At 43.4% G+C, this 13,515-nt stretch overlaps 1 protein-coding gene across 1 annotated transcript; it reads right to left on the minus strand.

The window, feature by feature from the left end:
- Positions 1-951: 951 nt before the first annotated feature.
- gnb2 (guanine nucleotide binding protein (G protein), beta polypeptide 2) lies at positions 952-11,621 on the minus strand. Its single transcript, XM_037120606.1, has 10 exons — positions 10,813-11,621; positions 8,921-8,994; positions 8,791-8,829; positions 7,813-7,919; positions 7,619-7,682; positions 7,166-7,328; positions 5,838-5,904; positions 5,550-5,751; positions 4,195-4,411; positions 952-2,326 (listed from the first exon to the last, which is right to left on the minus strand). The coding sequence occupies exons 2-10, from the start codon at positions 8,975-8,977 to the stop codon at positions 2,220-2,222; spliced, it is 1,023 nt and encodes a 340-aa protein (XP_036976501.1). The 5' UTR covers positions 8,978-8,994; positions 10,813-11,621; the 3' UTR covers positions 952-2,219.
- Between the last annotated feature and the right edge of the window lie 1,894 nt (positions 11,622-13,515).

The following is a 13,515-nucleotide window of genomic DNA, read 5'->3' on the forward strand; positions in this document are numbered from 1 at the left end:
AATTGTTATTTCACATGAAACATAAGTTAAACGTTGATCAATAAATGGATTTTACCAAAAGGTAATGAATTGGGAGGATCCTGTCATCATCTTGTGAACCTGAGATGCCGGTTGAGCTGCACCCCCTGGTGGCTGAAAGCAGAAACATACAAGGTGCATCTCCTCATGTTGGGCTGTGTGATACAGTCCTGTGCCTCTGGGCCTCCTGCCCTTAGTGTGTGCAATGTTTCCCTGCTCCAACACACCTGATGCAAATGAGCACCGATGTAAGGTACAATTTAAATGTGCTGAACTGTGAATCTGTTTTAAAAAAAAAAAAAGTTGCTTTTTGGTTGCCTTCATCACAAACCAATTCAAGCTAAAGGAGTACATTTAATCAGAAAAGAAAAATCTTCGTAGACTGTTTTTCATGCCTAAACAAACTAAATTAAAAAACAAATATAAATTTGGTTTTCTGACTGAATGAATCTCATAAAGAATCCTGAGCTGAAAGGACGACACAATGTCATACTGTTTTACTTTGTTTCATGTGGCGGACCCTGCCACCTTTCTAGCTTCCAACAGTGTTCTGGGGACTTATTTTCCTCTGAGAACAGCTGGTTTATTCACTTACATAAATAATAAATAGTTTGTATCATTACCTCATTAATGTTGTAAATATTACCCTTCCTAGTTACTAATTATTTTTCCCAAACTACAAAATGCCCCTTTAACTCTTGGATCCATTAAACATCAGCTGCTGAACCAATAGTATAATAAAGTAGATTTCTGCTAACCTAAGCCATTGAGAGCTGCCATACCATACTATACCATTTATAACTGAACAGTGTAGGTCAGTGTGTGTGTTGCCACTCAGTACCTGAAAAGACATTTTGTTAAGTCACAGACCAAGTGTATAAATAAATATCCCATCATCTTCAACAGTGCTTTAAAGAAAGAAACCACAATCACTGGCAGGAGAGGCTATTATTTATTAATATTATGTACAATTATACCATTGTAATGTCCAGATAATACATCGACAGAGTCAAAGTATGAATGCTGGCTCCTGCTTCATTAAGATGTGTCTTATAATGCTTTTATTTTCCACCCGACCTCCTGGATCTCAGATTCTTCATTTTAATTGTTTGTTTTTTTTGTTGTTTTTTTTGTTGTTGTTAATTTTACTTCATCAATATTCTCTATTAATAATCCTTAAAGTGTATCTGAGGCACACAGGGAGAAACATGAATAAAATAAGTGTAAAAAACTGAATCAAACCAAAGCTTAAGAACAGATGCACTGAACTGTATGCGGGGGTACGTATCTATAAAAACAGTGACTGCATGATGTGTGGAGCCAGACGAAAATAAGAGCTGATATTTTCCTCCGACTCTGTCCATCAGCGGTCCATCCTGCCTGTCAGTGGTTATTTGTTTTTCAGTATTAATGGACTCACATGATTCTCTTCAGCGGCCGCTCTTCCTTTCACATTAGCATCACTGAGATATGTGTGGTACCGAGACAAAAATAGTACAGAAATATTTGTCTGAAGTGCATTTTGGACTTCATTGTAAACAAAGACAGAATTGTCCAATAACGTCTTCCCTCCCCTGTTTTAACTCGAGGAGCAGTGTCTCTCAGGAAAAAGTGTGTGTGTGTGTGTGTGTGTGTGTGTGTGTGTGTGTGTGTGTGTGTGTGCATATGTGCGTGCGTGCGTGCGTGTGTGTTAGACGTGTTAAAAGGCTTTAGGTTATAGTGGCATTTTTGTGTGTGTGTGTGTGTGTGTTTTTTTTTTATTTGAGCAGCTGAAGATCCAACTGTATTTGGTCACATTTTTACATTTGACAGATCATGTGTGCGTGTGTGTTTGCGTGCATGTGTTTGCGTGCGTGTGTGTGCGTGTGTGTGTGTGTACTGTAGGCTCGCTGCTGTGCACTTAAATCAGCTGTAGGTAGTGTGTGCATGTGTTCAGCTTGTGTCGTCTTGTCCTGCATACAGCATGTGTGTGTGTGTGTGCGTGTGTGTGTGTGTGTGTGTGTGAACTCATACCTAAGTCATATATATTATGTACAGTACAATGTTGCAGTTTGTCTGTTGAATCTTACATACAGTGAATACAGGGTGCAAACTGTGGCCCAAGATGGGAGCGGTGTCTGTCTGTCGGACGCGCGTGTGTGTGTGTGTGTGTGTGTGTGTGTGTGTGTGTGCATGTGTGTTTGTGGTTTTATGTGCATGGCTCAGTTCCAGATCTTAAGGAAGCTATCCCAGGACCCGGTGGACACCGCCATGCCGTCATCCGTCACGCCCAGACAGCTCACACGATTGTCATGGCCGGCCAGGACTCCTGCAGGAGGGACGGGGACGAACAAAAGAAGACTTGTTAGCATCAAATGTTTTGCTCTCCAGGCTGTGAGGAGAAGCTTTTTTTTTAAAAACCACGTGGAACACAGCGACCTAGTGCTTACCGCGGCTTTAACTCGCAACAAAATAAGGCATGAGGAGAGTGGATTCATCACTAAGTGGTGAGATAGTTATGGTTAGTTTATGTTGTATTTTGTCAGCATGACTCGCAGTTACAAATCACAGTTTTTTTGCGCGCACCACCAGACAACTCTGGAACCATTACGAGGGTTATTGTGGGTTTTTTGGTCATTGTCTCGTGGGAGTGTGTTTGACTCACAACTGCTTCCTTTCCTAACTGTGACTTATTGCAATGTTTTCAGTGACATTAGCAGATTTTTACGCTCTTATTCAAGGCTTGTATTTGGTTTTTCTTCTTCTCCAACAGTGAAATGTCTTTTTGCTTCCAGTTACAATTCCCTTTTTAGATACATAAATCCACACGGCTTACACTGATGAGTGCGTTTGCAGGAAAGCAGAGCTCCACAGTGCCCAGCGGAGGGATATTTTCATATCACCTCCATCTTCTGGTGGTTTAACCGCTGTTACCTACATTACCCAGAGATTCATTTGAAAATGCATGATATAACTGCACTTCTTTTTTATTCATGCACATATTTTTGGAATTCCTTTTAGAGGTAAATTACAGGGATCTACCGATATCAGCTGGTCATCAGCATCGGCCGATATTCAGCAATTGTTGTTGACTTCAACAGATGTTTGTCTGAGGTGGCACATCATTTTTGTGCTGACACGCTTATGAGGCAGGTGAATAGCAGGTTAAAATGCTTTTGAAGCAGTCACTTTAAAAATAAAGAATCTTTCACATGAAAGACGGTTATATTTAAGGTTTCATGGATTTCTATGATCGAAGCTTAAGATGGTGTGATGAGCGGCTGACCAGTTCAGTTATATTTTTTTACTGTGAGGGTTTCTTTGTTTCTTCAGCACAAAAGGCAGATAAACAACAACAAAACGACACCAGCAGCACCTGTCGGCTGGGCTGTCATTTCAAATATCGGTATCGGCGCTTCCCCAGTAAATTAGCCGCTGGACTGGATTTTTCAAATCAAACATTATGTCTTAATCGAATTCTGTGTCGCATGAACTTATGTAACAAATCTGAGAGAGCAGATCATGTTTTTCTTTTCAGTCACTTATTTTGTAACTTGGTTTTTGAGCAGAATTTAGCAGCTGAAGGTCAGACACGAGTCAGTCTCACTCTGCAGAGACAAACATGGTTCTGTGTGGGAATACAGATATTTTTAAACCTCACTTAAAGACTGTCTATCCAGTCTGGCTGTTATGTGCTGTTTTATAATGTTGGTTTCAGCGTTTATACATGTTTAACTAAAATTCTGTCATCATTGTTAATTATTCCATTGTGCTGAATCAACATTTTAATGTCTACCATTATGATTGCAATGATATTTAATGATATGATTTTTTTATGTATAGTTTTTTAGAATTCATTGGTATTGATAATTCATCTTGCTCATTTATAGTATCATCATACCAACCCACATTTTATTGCTGTCATGTTGTTCATTAGTCTCATAATCCATCTCATATCCCATCTTTTTTCAGTCTTTCATGAAGCATTTGCATTTTCTTTGGTTTTGAAGTTGCTGTGAATGGTGAAGTGAAGTGAAGTGTATAAGCTGCACAAACACGCACACCAAAAACTACAAATCAAAGCTCCAGACACATGAAAAGATTTGTGAAACCTCACGTTAGCTTCAGGTTGACCCTTTTTTTTTTTTTTTCTCATCCACATCACACCGGCGCGCGGCTGTTTCCCGTTCCACCCACCTGCTCTGTCTCCCTTCATGGCATCCCAGATGTTGCAGTTGAAGTCGTCGTAACCGGCCAGCAGCAGGCGGCCGGAGCGTGAGAAAGCCACGGAGGTGATGCCGCAGATGATGTTGTCATGGCAGTAGAGGCTGAGCTCCTGGTCTGCACGTAGGTCAAACAGCCTGCAGGTGGCGTCGTCGGAGCCTGTGGCGAAGGCGCTGCCATTGGGGAAGAACTGGGGAGGAGCAGAGGAAGATGGATGAGAGGCAGGAAGTTCCAACTACACTGACAGACAGAAACTGATAGAGTGGGTGTAAAATGACTCCTATTGGCTCTGGTCTTGGACTGATCAGTCCGAGTGATGCTCCTCACGTCTACATGCCATAACCTAAGCAGTGCATCAGTCCAGACTCCACCCAGAGACCCGTCTCGGTCGGAGTCCAGACTGATGCAGGATGCTCAGATATGGTGTTAATTGATAATCTTGTTAATCCTCTAGCTTGCTCCCAGTTTTAAATCCCCCCCCAAAGCTGGAGACAAGACAGCGCGTGACGTCACCGAGACAAATCCCAGAGCTGCTCTGTGGAGAGTGTATTAGACAGCACACGGGGGGGCAGACTCCCACTTAAGATGCCAGCTGGGCTGACGACGAGTGAGTTATATGGAATTTAAATTTCTAATAGGTCTGTTAACAGATAGCACATCATAATCACTGGGTTTACTTATGTTGGCAGTCAGATTTATTACTAGGATTACAAACCATGTCTTGATTGTTTATTTTCTTTCAAGATGCACACTTTACTATACACTTTTTTTTTTAAAATATAAACTAGTTAGCAAGTCCATGAATAATTTGTATTGACGCAGATAAGAGCATTGTGTGGTTTATACATTGTTGTCAAAATATGTCCATCCACAAGTTTCCTGGCGACGTTTCTGGGGAAAAGATAATGGCTGATGCATCCGGTCTTAATAACTGACTCACCAGCAGCACTTTCAAGGTTTCAGAGGCATTAGCTAAGTGGGCTAAAGCAATAAAAATTAGTGTTTGTGGTATTCGCTCAATGAAGTCGCTAACCTAGATCTTCATGAATGAATGTTACGCCGTACTAATCGCTCTAGGGGACGGAATAAGCGTCCGGTTACCAGAGAAAAATGCTGGTTCCGGTAAAGCGACTGGACGCGCCTGAAGTGGCACACATAATTTGCCAAAGTTATCAGAAAGAAAATATATGATTCAGGTTTCACTTCAGTGTCCTGCACTTCATGTGTAAAAATGGTCGGAGCGCCCCTTTAAACTGTGATTTGTTTAATAAAACAGTATGGGTGGAGCTACACATTCGACACCTTGTCGTTGCCCTGAGCGCACTCACACAGATGGCGTTGATGTCCGACTCGTGGCCTGTGAAGGTCTGCCGGCACATGCTGTCCCTGATGTCCCACAGCTTGACCGAGGCGTCGCAGGCTCCCGACACAAAGGTGCGGAGGTCGGGCGACAGGGACAGACTCATGACGTCGCCGCTGTGGCCCGAGAAAACTGTAGTCTGCTGACTTGTCTCGATGTCCCACAGTGCACTGGGGCAGAGAGCACAGAGTTAAAGACACTGATCAGCTCAGGAAAAACATGTTTGCACATCTGCGTCTGTATCTGCCTGGCTCACCATGTGGTGTCTCCTGAACTCGTGATGATTTGATTGTCATCGATGAAGCGGCAACATGACAGGTAACCTGAGAGAAGAGAAAGCACAGGTGTTGAGTTTCTGTCGTGGAGCCGGATGAAACTTGAATATCAAAGGTGAGGAGCTGCTTTTTTAGAGTAGGTGATGGTGGAGTGGTATTACGCACATCTACTGTAATACAATAGGGTCACAAAAGGAATATTTTCGTGACAGTTAAATGATGCACAAAACACCGGAGCAAGAGAAAATTCAAAAGTTCATTTGAACGCACAATAATAATTAAGGTTGAATCTCACAACTCAGAGCATCTTCTGTGTGGATTCTAACAGCTGATCAGTGCAACGACTTAGTTTAGAGGGATTTTAATCTGACGGGGACATGTTCTCTCAACCCACAGTGGAAATTACAGTCTGACACGCAAGACATCTTTATATTAATTTGTGTCTCATTTGGAAAAATTGATATCGTGATTGACTCATCATTGTTATTGGTGGATATGGAAGCTCACCGCCGCCAGTGTGGCGAGAAAAATAGAGATTCTGTGTCATCATAATGAGAAACTTTCTCTAAATAATAACTTAGTATCCTAAAACCCTAACCCTAACCCTACTCACCTGATTCAACAGTCTTAGTGTCCCTAAATAATGACTTAATAGCCAAAATAATGACTTGCTATCCCAAAATAATGACTTGGTATCCTAAAAGTATGACTTAATATCCAAAATAATGAGAAACTTTCCAAAAATAGTCACTTGACTCAAAACAATGACTCCCAAAGTCACTTAGTATCACAAAATGTATATCAAAGTGTTAAGACTCATAAAAGTAATAAAACTGAGAGATTCTTCGTCATTATTCCCAGAAGGTTTCTCATCCCAATGACTCTCTGGTTCTTATGTTTTATCAGATTGGCAGAAAAGGGCTTCCATGGCTTAAATCATAACGAGGAGATTGTAAATGACGTGCCCCTGTGCTCATTTGCAGATAAAGGAAAAAACAAAACAAAACTTCAAGTCAGATGAATGAATGAATTTAGCACAGAATTGTGTTCACTCTAATAACGTACAGCAGCTACAGTGTCACAAATCAGAGTCTCACAGGCAAGAGTTGATGTCTCAGCTCATTAAGACGGTGTTGCCCTGCGATTAATTAACCATGTAAATGAAATCTTCATTGTTTAGCGGTTTGGGAGCCGAGCTTTCCCACGAGGCGCGGGGACTGGTACGTGCTCGTTTGAAATGTCCTCATCGCTTCGACTCGCAGAAAGGAGTCGCACCGAAATAGCTGAGAGTGCGTCGAGGTTCTCTCACCTGTGTGGCCAGGTAGTTCCCTGCTGACCCTGACGTTGCCCTCGCGAGTCTTCAAGCAGTAGATGGAGCAGATATTATCGAGGCCTCCGCAGGCTACGTAGTTCCCAGAGGGGGCGTATGCGCAGGTCATCACCCAGGAGGAGCGCAGGGGGATGGCGTGTATCTATGAAGGGGGAGATATTTCAGGCAGCAGACATTAAAATTCTGGAGTAGAAACTCCGATGCAAATCCTTCATAAGAGCGGAAAAGTGGGTTAGTGCCACTAAAAAACCACAAAAAATCTGATGCAAATGCCACTGTAAATGTTGCAGTAAGCCACGGCTGTAAAGGAAACAGTGACAAGTCAACCACCCTCACACTACAAGAGAAAGACTTTACTCCACTTTCACTTCCAGTTCAGACGGAGGCCAGGGGTGACGAGGCTGGCGGGGATGGTTATTCGGCTGACTCTACCTTGTTAGTGGTGTAGCTGTCCCAGACGATCAGTTTTCCATCTTGAGAGGCGCTAACCAGAAGCCTGCAGAGACAAACATCCAAACATCGATGGACATTCACTGAGGCTCGATGTCAAAAAGCATGCATGAATGCAAGGCGCCCGAAACAGTCAAACAGTCAACCGCAATCAAAGTCACCAATATGAAACTCACCTTGAGTCTGTACCCCAGTGCATGGCGTAGATCTTAGCGAGGTGGCCCCGGAGGGTGCGTCTTGTCCTCATCTGAATCCTCCCCACAGGATCCAAGCCAGCAGTAATCTGGGTTAGAGAGGAGAGGTTAATCAAAGTTCAATTAGCTCTAATGAAATCCACCCTTTTTTGCTAATAATAAATGTGTGTGATACGGGAGGTTCCACAGGGAAGTTTCTTTGGGTGTTAACAGGAATAGCTAACATCCCATGTCAGGTAAGTTTAAGTGAAGACATTTATGTTGGAAAATGCATTTAAAACAACATACTTGGAGAAGATTTTCAGTTATGGTGAAGAAATGGGTATAAAACATCAATTTGTCATATCATTTTTGATTAAAGGAGATTTTAAATAGCTGCTCTGCTTATTAAACTCCCAGGTCTTCAAAACCTGCCAAGTTTCTGCCATGAACTGACGGTCACTAAACGATGGCAAACACCAGAATTGAGACCCTCAAAAAGATTCATAGACACGTATAATCTCTGCCTTTGTTGGTTGGTTGGTTTTGTTGGCAGGATTACACAAAAAACTACTCAACGGATCTCTGTGAAACTTGGATGGGGGCTGCGTCTGGGCCCACAATAGTCCCCACCAAGTTTTGCTGTGGATCCAGATTCAAGGACGGATTCAAGATTTTTGTTTCCTCCCTCCTTTTAACATTGTGAGGTGTGGTTGTTTTTCAACATTGCTATAACTTTCTCAGGATATAATGCATGGATTGTAAATCTGGCATATTCAGATGTCCGGTATCTCTGAGTGAGTACAATTTCACGTGCCTCCAAATGAAAATCAGGCAGATTTAAATGTTTTATTTGATAGTGGATTTGGCCTGATTGAATGAAAGGAAACTGTTGGGCCGTGGCGGAGGTATGCACTCTACTTGGACCCACTCTAGTTACATCTACGCACCTCACTTTTCTGGAACACGTGTGTACCTTACCTGTGTCAGGGTTGAATCCCCGCATGCTTTCCTGGCATCCTAAAGGACATAAAAATGAAGTCATTACACAACAGCTAAAAATATCAGCACCATTCTGCTAAAAGGTGAACTACAGGAATGCTTGACTTACTCTAATCTGGTTCCTTAGCTGCTCGGCCTCCTGACGAAGCTGCTCCAGCTCACTCATTTTGGATTTGTCCAAGCCTGTTCAAACATCACACTCTGATTTACATAAAGTATCATCTGAAAAATGCATAAAAATGACCGCCCCTGTGTGTATACCAGGGAGGCCCGCCCGCTGAGATTAACATAGTTTTGTGCTTTCATAATCCAGTAATCCAAGAATCCACTCTCATCTAAAAGTGAATCAATTAGGCAAAATAATTTACTTAAAAATACTGTTCGCGGCAGGGAAGAGATAATAATAAACACGCATTTTAAATCTCCGAGGTTTACTGAACCCACACAGTGCGAAAAAACCTTGTAATCTGTTTATGCCTGGTTTAATTCAGGAGAATAATCTGAAATGACTGAACTGCTATCGAGCAGCCGGCATCGCAGATACTGACGCGAACACCCCCTTTAAAGCTGGGGGGGCGAAACTTATCACACTCTGCACTTACAGGTCGTGTATCAAGTCAGAACTTGTGCTAATGCTAGACACAGCCATCTTTATTTCCTGTCATCTGAGGCTGCACTGTGGTTCCAACACTGGCAGGAGATGTATCCTTCAGCTGTGGGCCAACTGGGGTCACACACACACACACACACACACACACACACACTGTACAGTACATCACATCACGCTTTCAGTAGGAAGCAGCATTTCCTGCTCCTGGTAGGAGCACAGTTACACATGCAAACAGCCTCCCGACACAGGGAGCTTTTTATTTGCATTTTTGAGAAGATTCAAATCGGACGCTCTGCAGCAAACATGCACATACAGTGCACGCTGCAGAGGAAGAGCAATTAGCTACAGTAGGTCACTGTTCCCTGGAGGGACCTGCGACCAGATGGATCACACGGCGCTAATGGAAGCCAAAAGGGGTGCATCATGGGTCTCAGTCTCCTGGCACAGCTGCTCATTTAGCCAATGAGGAGGAGAAATGCTGAGGGGGGGGGTGGGGTTGGGGTGTGGAGGGGGGCGATGCATCAGAGAGATCAGGCCTGGATGGGTCCAGCCAGATGCTCGGATGTGGATGCTTTTTTTTTTTTTTTTTGCCCTGTGAGCATCAACCGGGAGGACGTGCAAAGGGAAAGGGTGTCAGAAAGGCTCACATATCACCACACATCAGGCACACACACACACACACACACACACACACTCCACTAGGCTGAACCCCCCCCTCCCCTTCACGCCGATGATGCTGGCTGGAAAAAGCGAGCAGCGAGGTTAATACATGGGCGTCTTTGAGCAGCATGTGTTATAACACAAGCAAGACAAGAAAAACTCAAAAGAGAAACAGGATGCCAAGCGTGAGTGGGGCCCCACCCCTCTGGATGCACATCTGATGTGCAGCTCCACCAAACATGGCATGGCTACATCTGCATCTGGAGGAGGAGGATGAGCGGAGCCTGTGCATGTTAGGAGGGGGTAAAATGTTAATGGGGGGGGGGGAGAGAAAAAGAAACGAGAGGCTCTGGTTAACACATGCAGCAGGCCAGGGCTGAAAATAAAATTTAAAAAAAAAAAAAAAAAAAAAAAAAAAGCCGCAGTAGAGGAAACAAAGATGCAGGATTTTTTTTTCCTCCAACACCACTGTGTGCAGGACTCAGATAAGGCACACAGGCCCCTAACCGATGCAGGCTACATCACATATTGATCCGCAGCACAGAGGAGTGCTCGCTGCTGAAGGCCCCGGACACATCTCGTTTCACAGATCGGATCCTAGAATGCGGATGTAGCTTAAGTTAATTTGGTCGAAAATGATGGCATGAATAGGCGCATCATCACCCAGCCATCTTACGCTCAGCGAGGGCCGGCCTACAGCGGCTGTCACAGCATTGATAATGGGCGGCTACCTGTTAATTCTCCCGATGATTTTGGCTCCTTCCCTTTTTTTTTGTCCTCCTTTTTTCCTCTCTCCCTCTCTCTCTCTTTCTGTCTCTCTCTCTCCTCCTGAAGGCAACGTCTCCAAATCACACCAACCAAAAAAAGAAAGAGGGGAAAAAAAGAAGAAAAATCCCACTATGTGTCTTTTTCACGCATTGAGAACAAGGGGGGAAAAAAAGAAAAGAAAAACACACACACACACACACACACACACACACACAAAGGGGGAAAGAGATGCAGCAGGAGGAGATCCACTTCAGGCTCCGTGTGTCACGATGAAGGCTTGCCTCCAAAAAATCCTTCAGCAAACAGGCGAACGGAGGAGGAGGTGGAGGAGGAGGAGGAGGGCTCCGCACATTTCCATTTCTCTGCTTTAGCGGAGCTCCTGAAAAAAGATGAGATCTGCTGCTGCTGCTGCTGCTGCTGCCGTCTCTGCTCCTCTCTTCTCTGCTCCTCTCTTCTCTTCTCTTCGTCTCTTTCCTTTCCTCTTGTCTTTTTTTTCACACCAGGCGAGTCAACAAAAACATATTCGTCCGCGTAAACAAACACGATGGTTGAGCCCAGCTCGGTGTCCCGGCCCGCATCAAGGACTGTCCATTAAAACACCGCTCGGTCCGGGTTTTTTTTTTCTTTTTTTACTCCGACTCTGCTTCTCGTGACGTTATCCTCGTTTCCTTCCTCTCTCTCTCTCTCTCTCTCTCTCTCTCTCTCTCTGGTTTCCTCCTCCCTCTTCTGCCACCGACACTTCATCAGGACACAGTCAGCACTGAATTAGGCTGTTGCGAGAGAAAAAAAAAATCTGCGAAGCCTCGTCTCGTTTATAGAATTAGATTTAAACAAACAAAAAAAAAGAGTCTACAATCAAGCCACCAGCGCACGATTCCTCTTTCTTTCTTTCTTTTGTTTTTTGTCTCTCTCTCTCTCTCTCTCTCTCTCTCTCTCTCTCTCTCTCTCTCTTCTGAATATCATCATTCAGAAACAGGCTGCCAGATCACGCGGTGCGCGCTTTTGCAAAGGGGAAGGATCCTCTAAAAAAAATCCGGGCATGGAGCATGTTTCAACCACACCCATCTCTTAAATACTGCTAAATCCCATGACCCCCCTCTGATCAGACCACTGTGCAGCCAGGCTCACACACACACACACACACACATAGACAAAGACACATAGACACATAGACACACACACACACCCTGAAAGTCAAACCTGAGTAAAAAGGGGAGATTTTGTGTCTAAACATGAATAATGTGTTGAAGGCTTCACCTGCTGGAGTTGAATGTAGTAAAGTGGGCCTGTCTGATATTAAAGGGTAAGTTCACCCCAAAATAAAACAGCCAGTCATGATGTCACATCTTCAGGGGCGGCAGTGATGCAGTATTCTCCTAAAGAAATGAAGTAGAGGGGGACTTTAAACGGCCCAAACCCTCCACCTGTGGTTCAGCCCGAGCGCCCACTTCAGATCAGGTGCAGTGAGGATTTTGCCTTTAAAAAAAAAAAAAAAAAAAAAAAAGCTTGTAAATAACATCTTGACAAATTAATCTGGGATCTCAAAACCTCCAGAAATGTGGACTGCATCATTTTAATGTTTATACGTTTTGAAACAAGTCCCCATCTACTTCTGCTGTTTAGGAAAATGCTGCAGCGCCGTTTGTTTCCTGGTTCCACCAAACTTTATCTGACTTTCTGATCTGTGTGGAGCTGAATAGACAATGACAAAAGGTTTATTTCAGGGCAAACTCATCCTTTAGTTCATACTTTAGAATACAAACTAGTTTTCTGACAGTACAGTTTCTCAATCAAAGTAGGTTACAAGTAAAGATGTACACTGTGGGTTGGATCCAATATACAGCATTTCTCTGATTATCAGTGTTTTTTAATATTGCCAATGAAGTAAGAACATAAAAAAACAATACAGTATTACTTCATAATGTAGTGAAGAGGCAGAGCAAAGTAGCAGAAAATGGAATTACTTGAGTACCTCAACATTGTACTTAAGTACAGTACGTGAGTAAATGTACTTACTGGAAAGCGGCGTGCGTGCACATTCATCCTCTCTGCTTTGAATGGGAAATTTCCATTGACCAACAGATAAGCTGCACATCTCCCTGAACGAGACATCAGAGCATCAAGAGCTGAACTGAAGGATGGCTCATGTGACATTTTCACATTTGTCTGCTGAGACTGATTGAGTTAGTGAGACTGAGGGAGACTCATAGAGATTTAGCACAGGGTGTTAAAAATAGCTTGTGACTCAGAATTCCCCCCAAAATTGTATTAAAATCCAACATGGCTGTGACTGTGTCCTGAGTCCTGCCACTGGCCTGTCTGTGGACGAACTCTAGGATTTGTCACAACATTTAAAAGTCCTCCCCCTCAACGTGCGTTCAGCTTTTTGTTACTTCACATGACAGTTGGACCTTCACTGTGCAGGAGGATGTACAGTATGTCTGCATTATGCTCATTTGCTGAAGGGGGAGAGTTTTGCTGCTCATCTTAAATCTTCAGCCTGCAGTGGAAGAGGTCAAACTTTTAGAAATTAAACCCCTACAATAATTTTCAGTGCGGGAGAAGGAGCAGATGTAATTTTCTTAATGTGTTTTACTTTGGATCTTTTTTTAAAAAGGTTTTTACACTGACTGTTGTTTATTTCTTGAATTTGACATCTGCCATGT

This window comes from Acanthopagrus latus, chromosome 13 (assembly GCF_904848185.1).
Source record: "Acanthopagrus latus isolate v.2019 chromosome 13, fAcaLat1.1, whole genome shotgun sequence".
Taxonomy (NCBI): Eukaryota; Metazoa; Chordata; class Actinopteri; order Spariformes; family Sparidae; genus Acanthopagrus; species Acanthopagrus latus.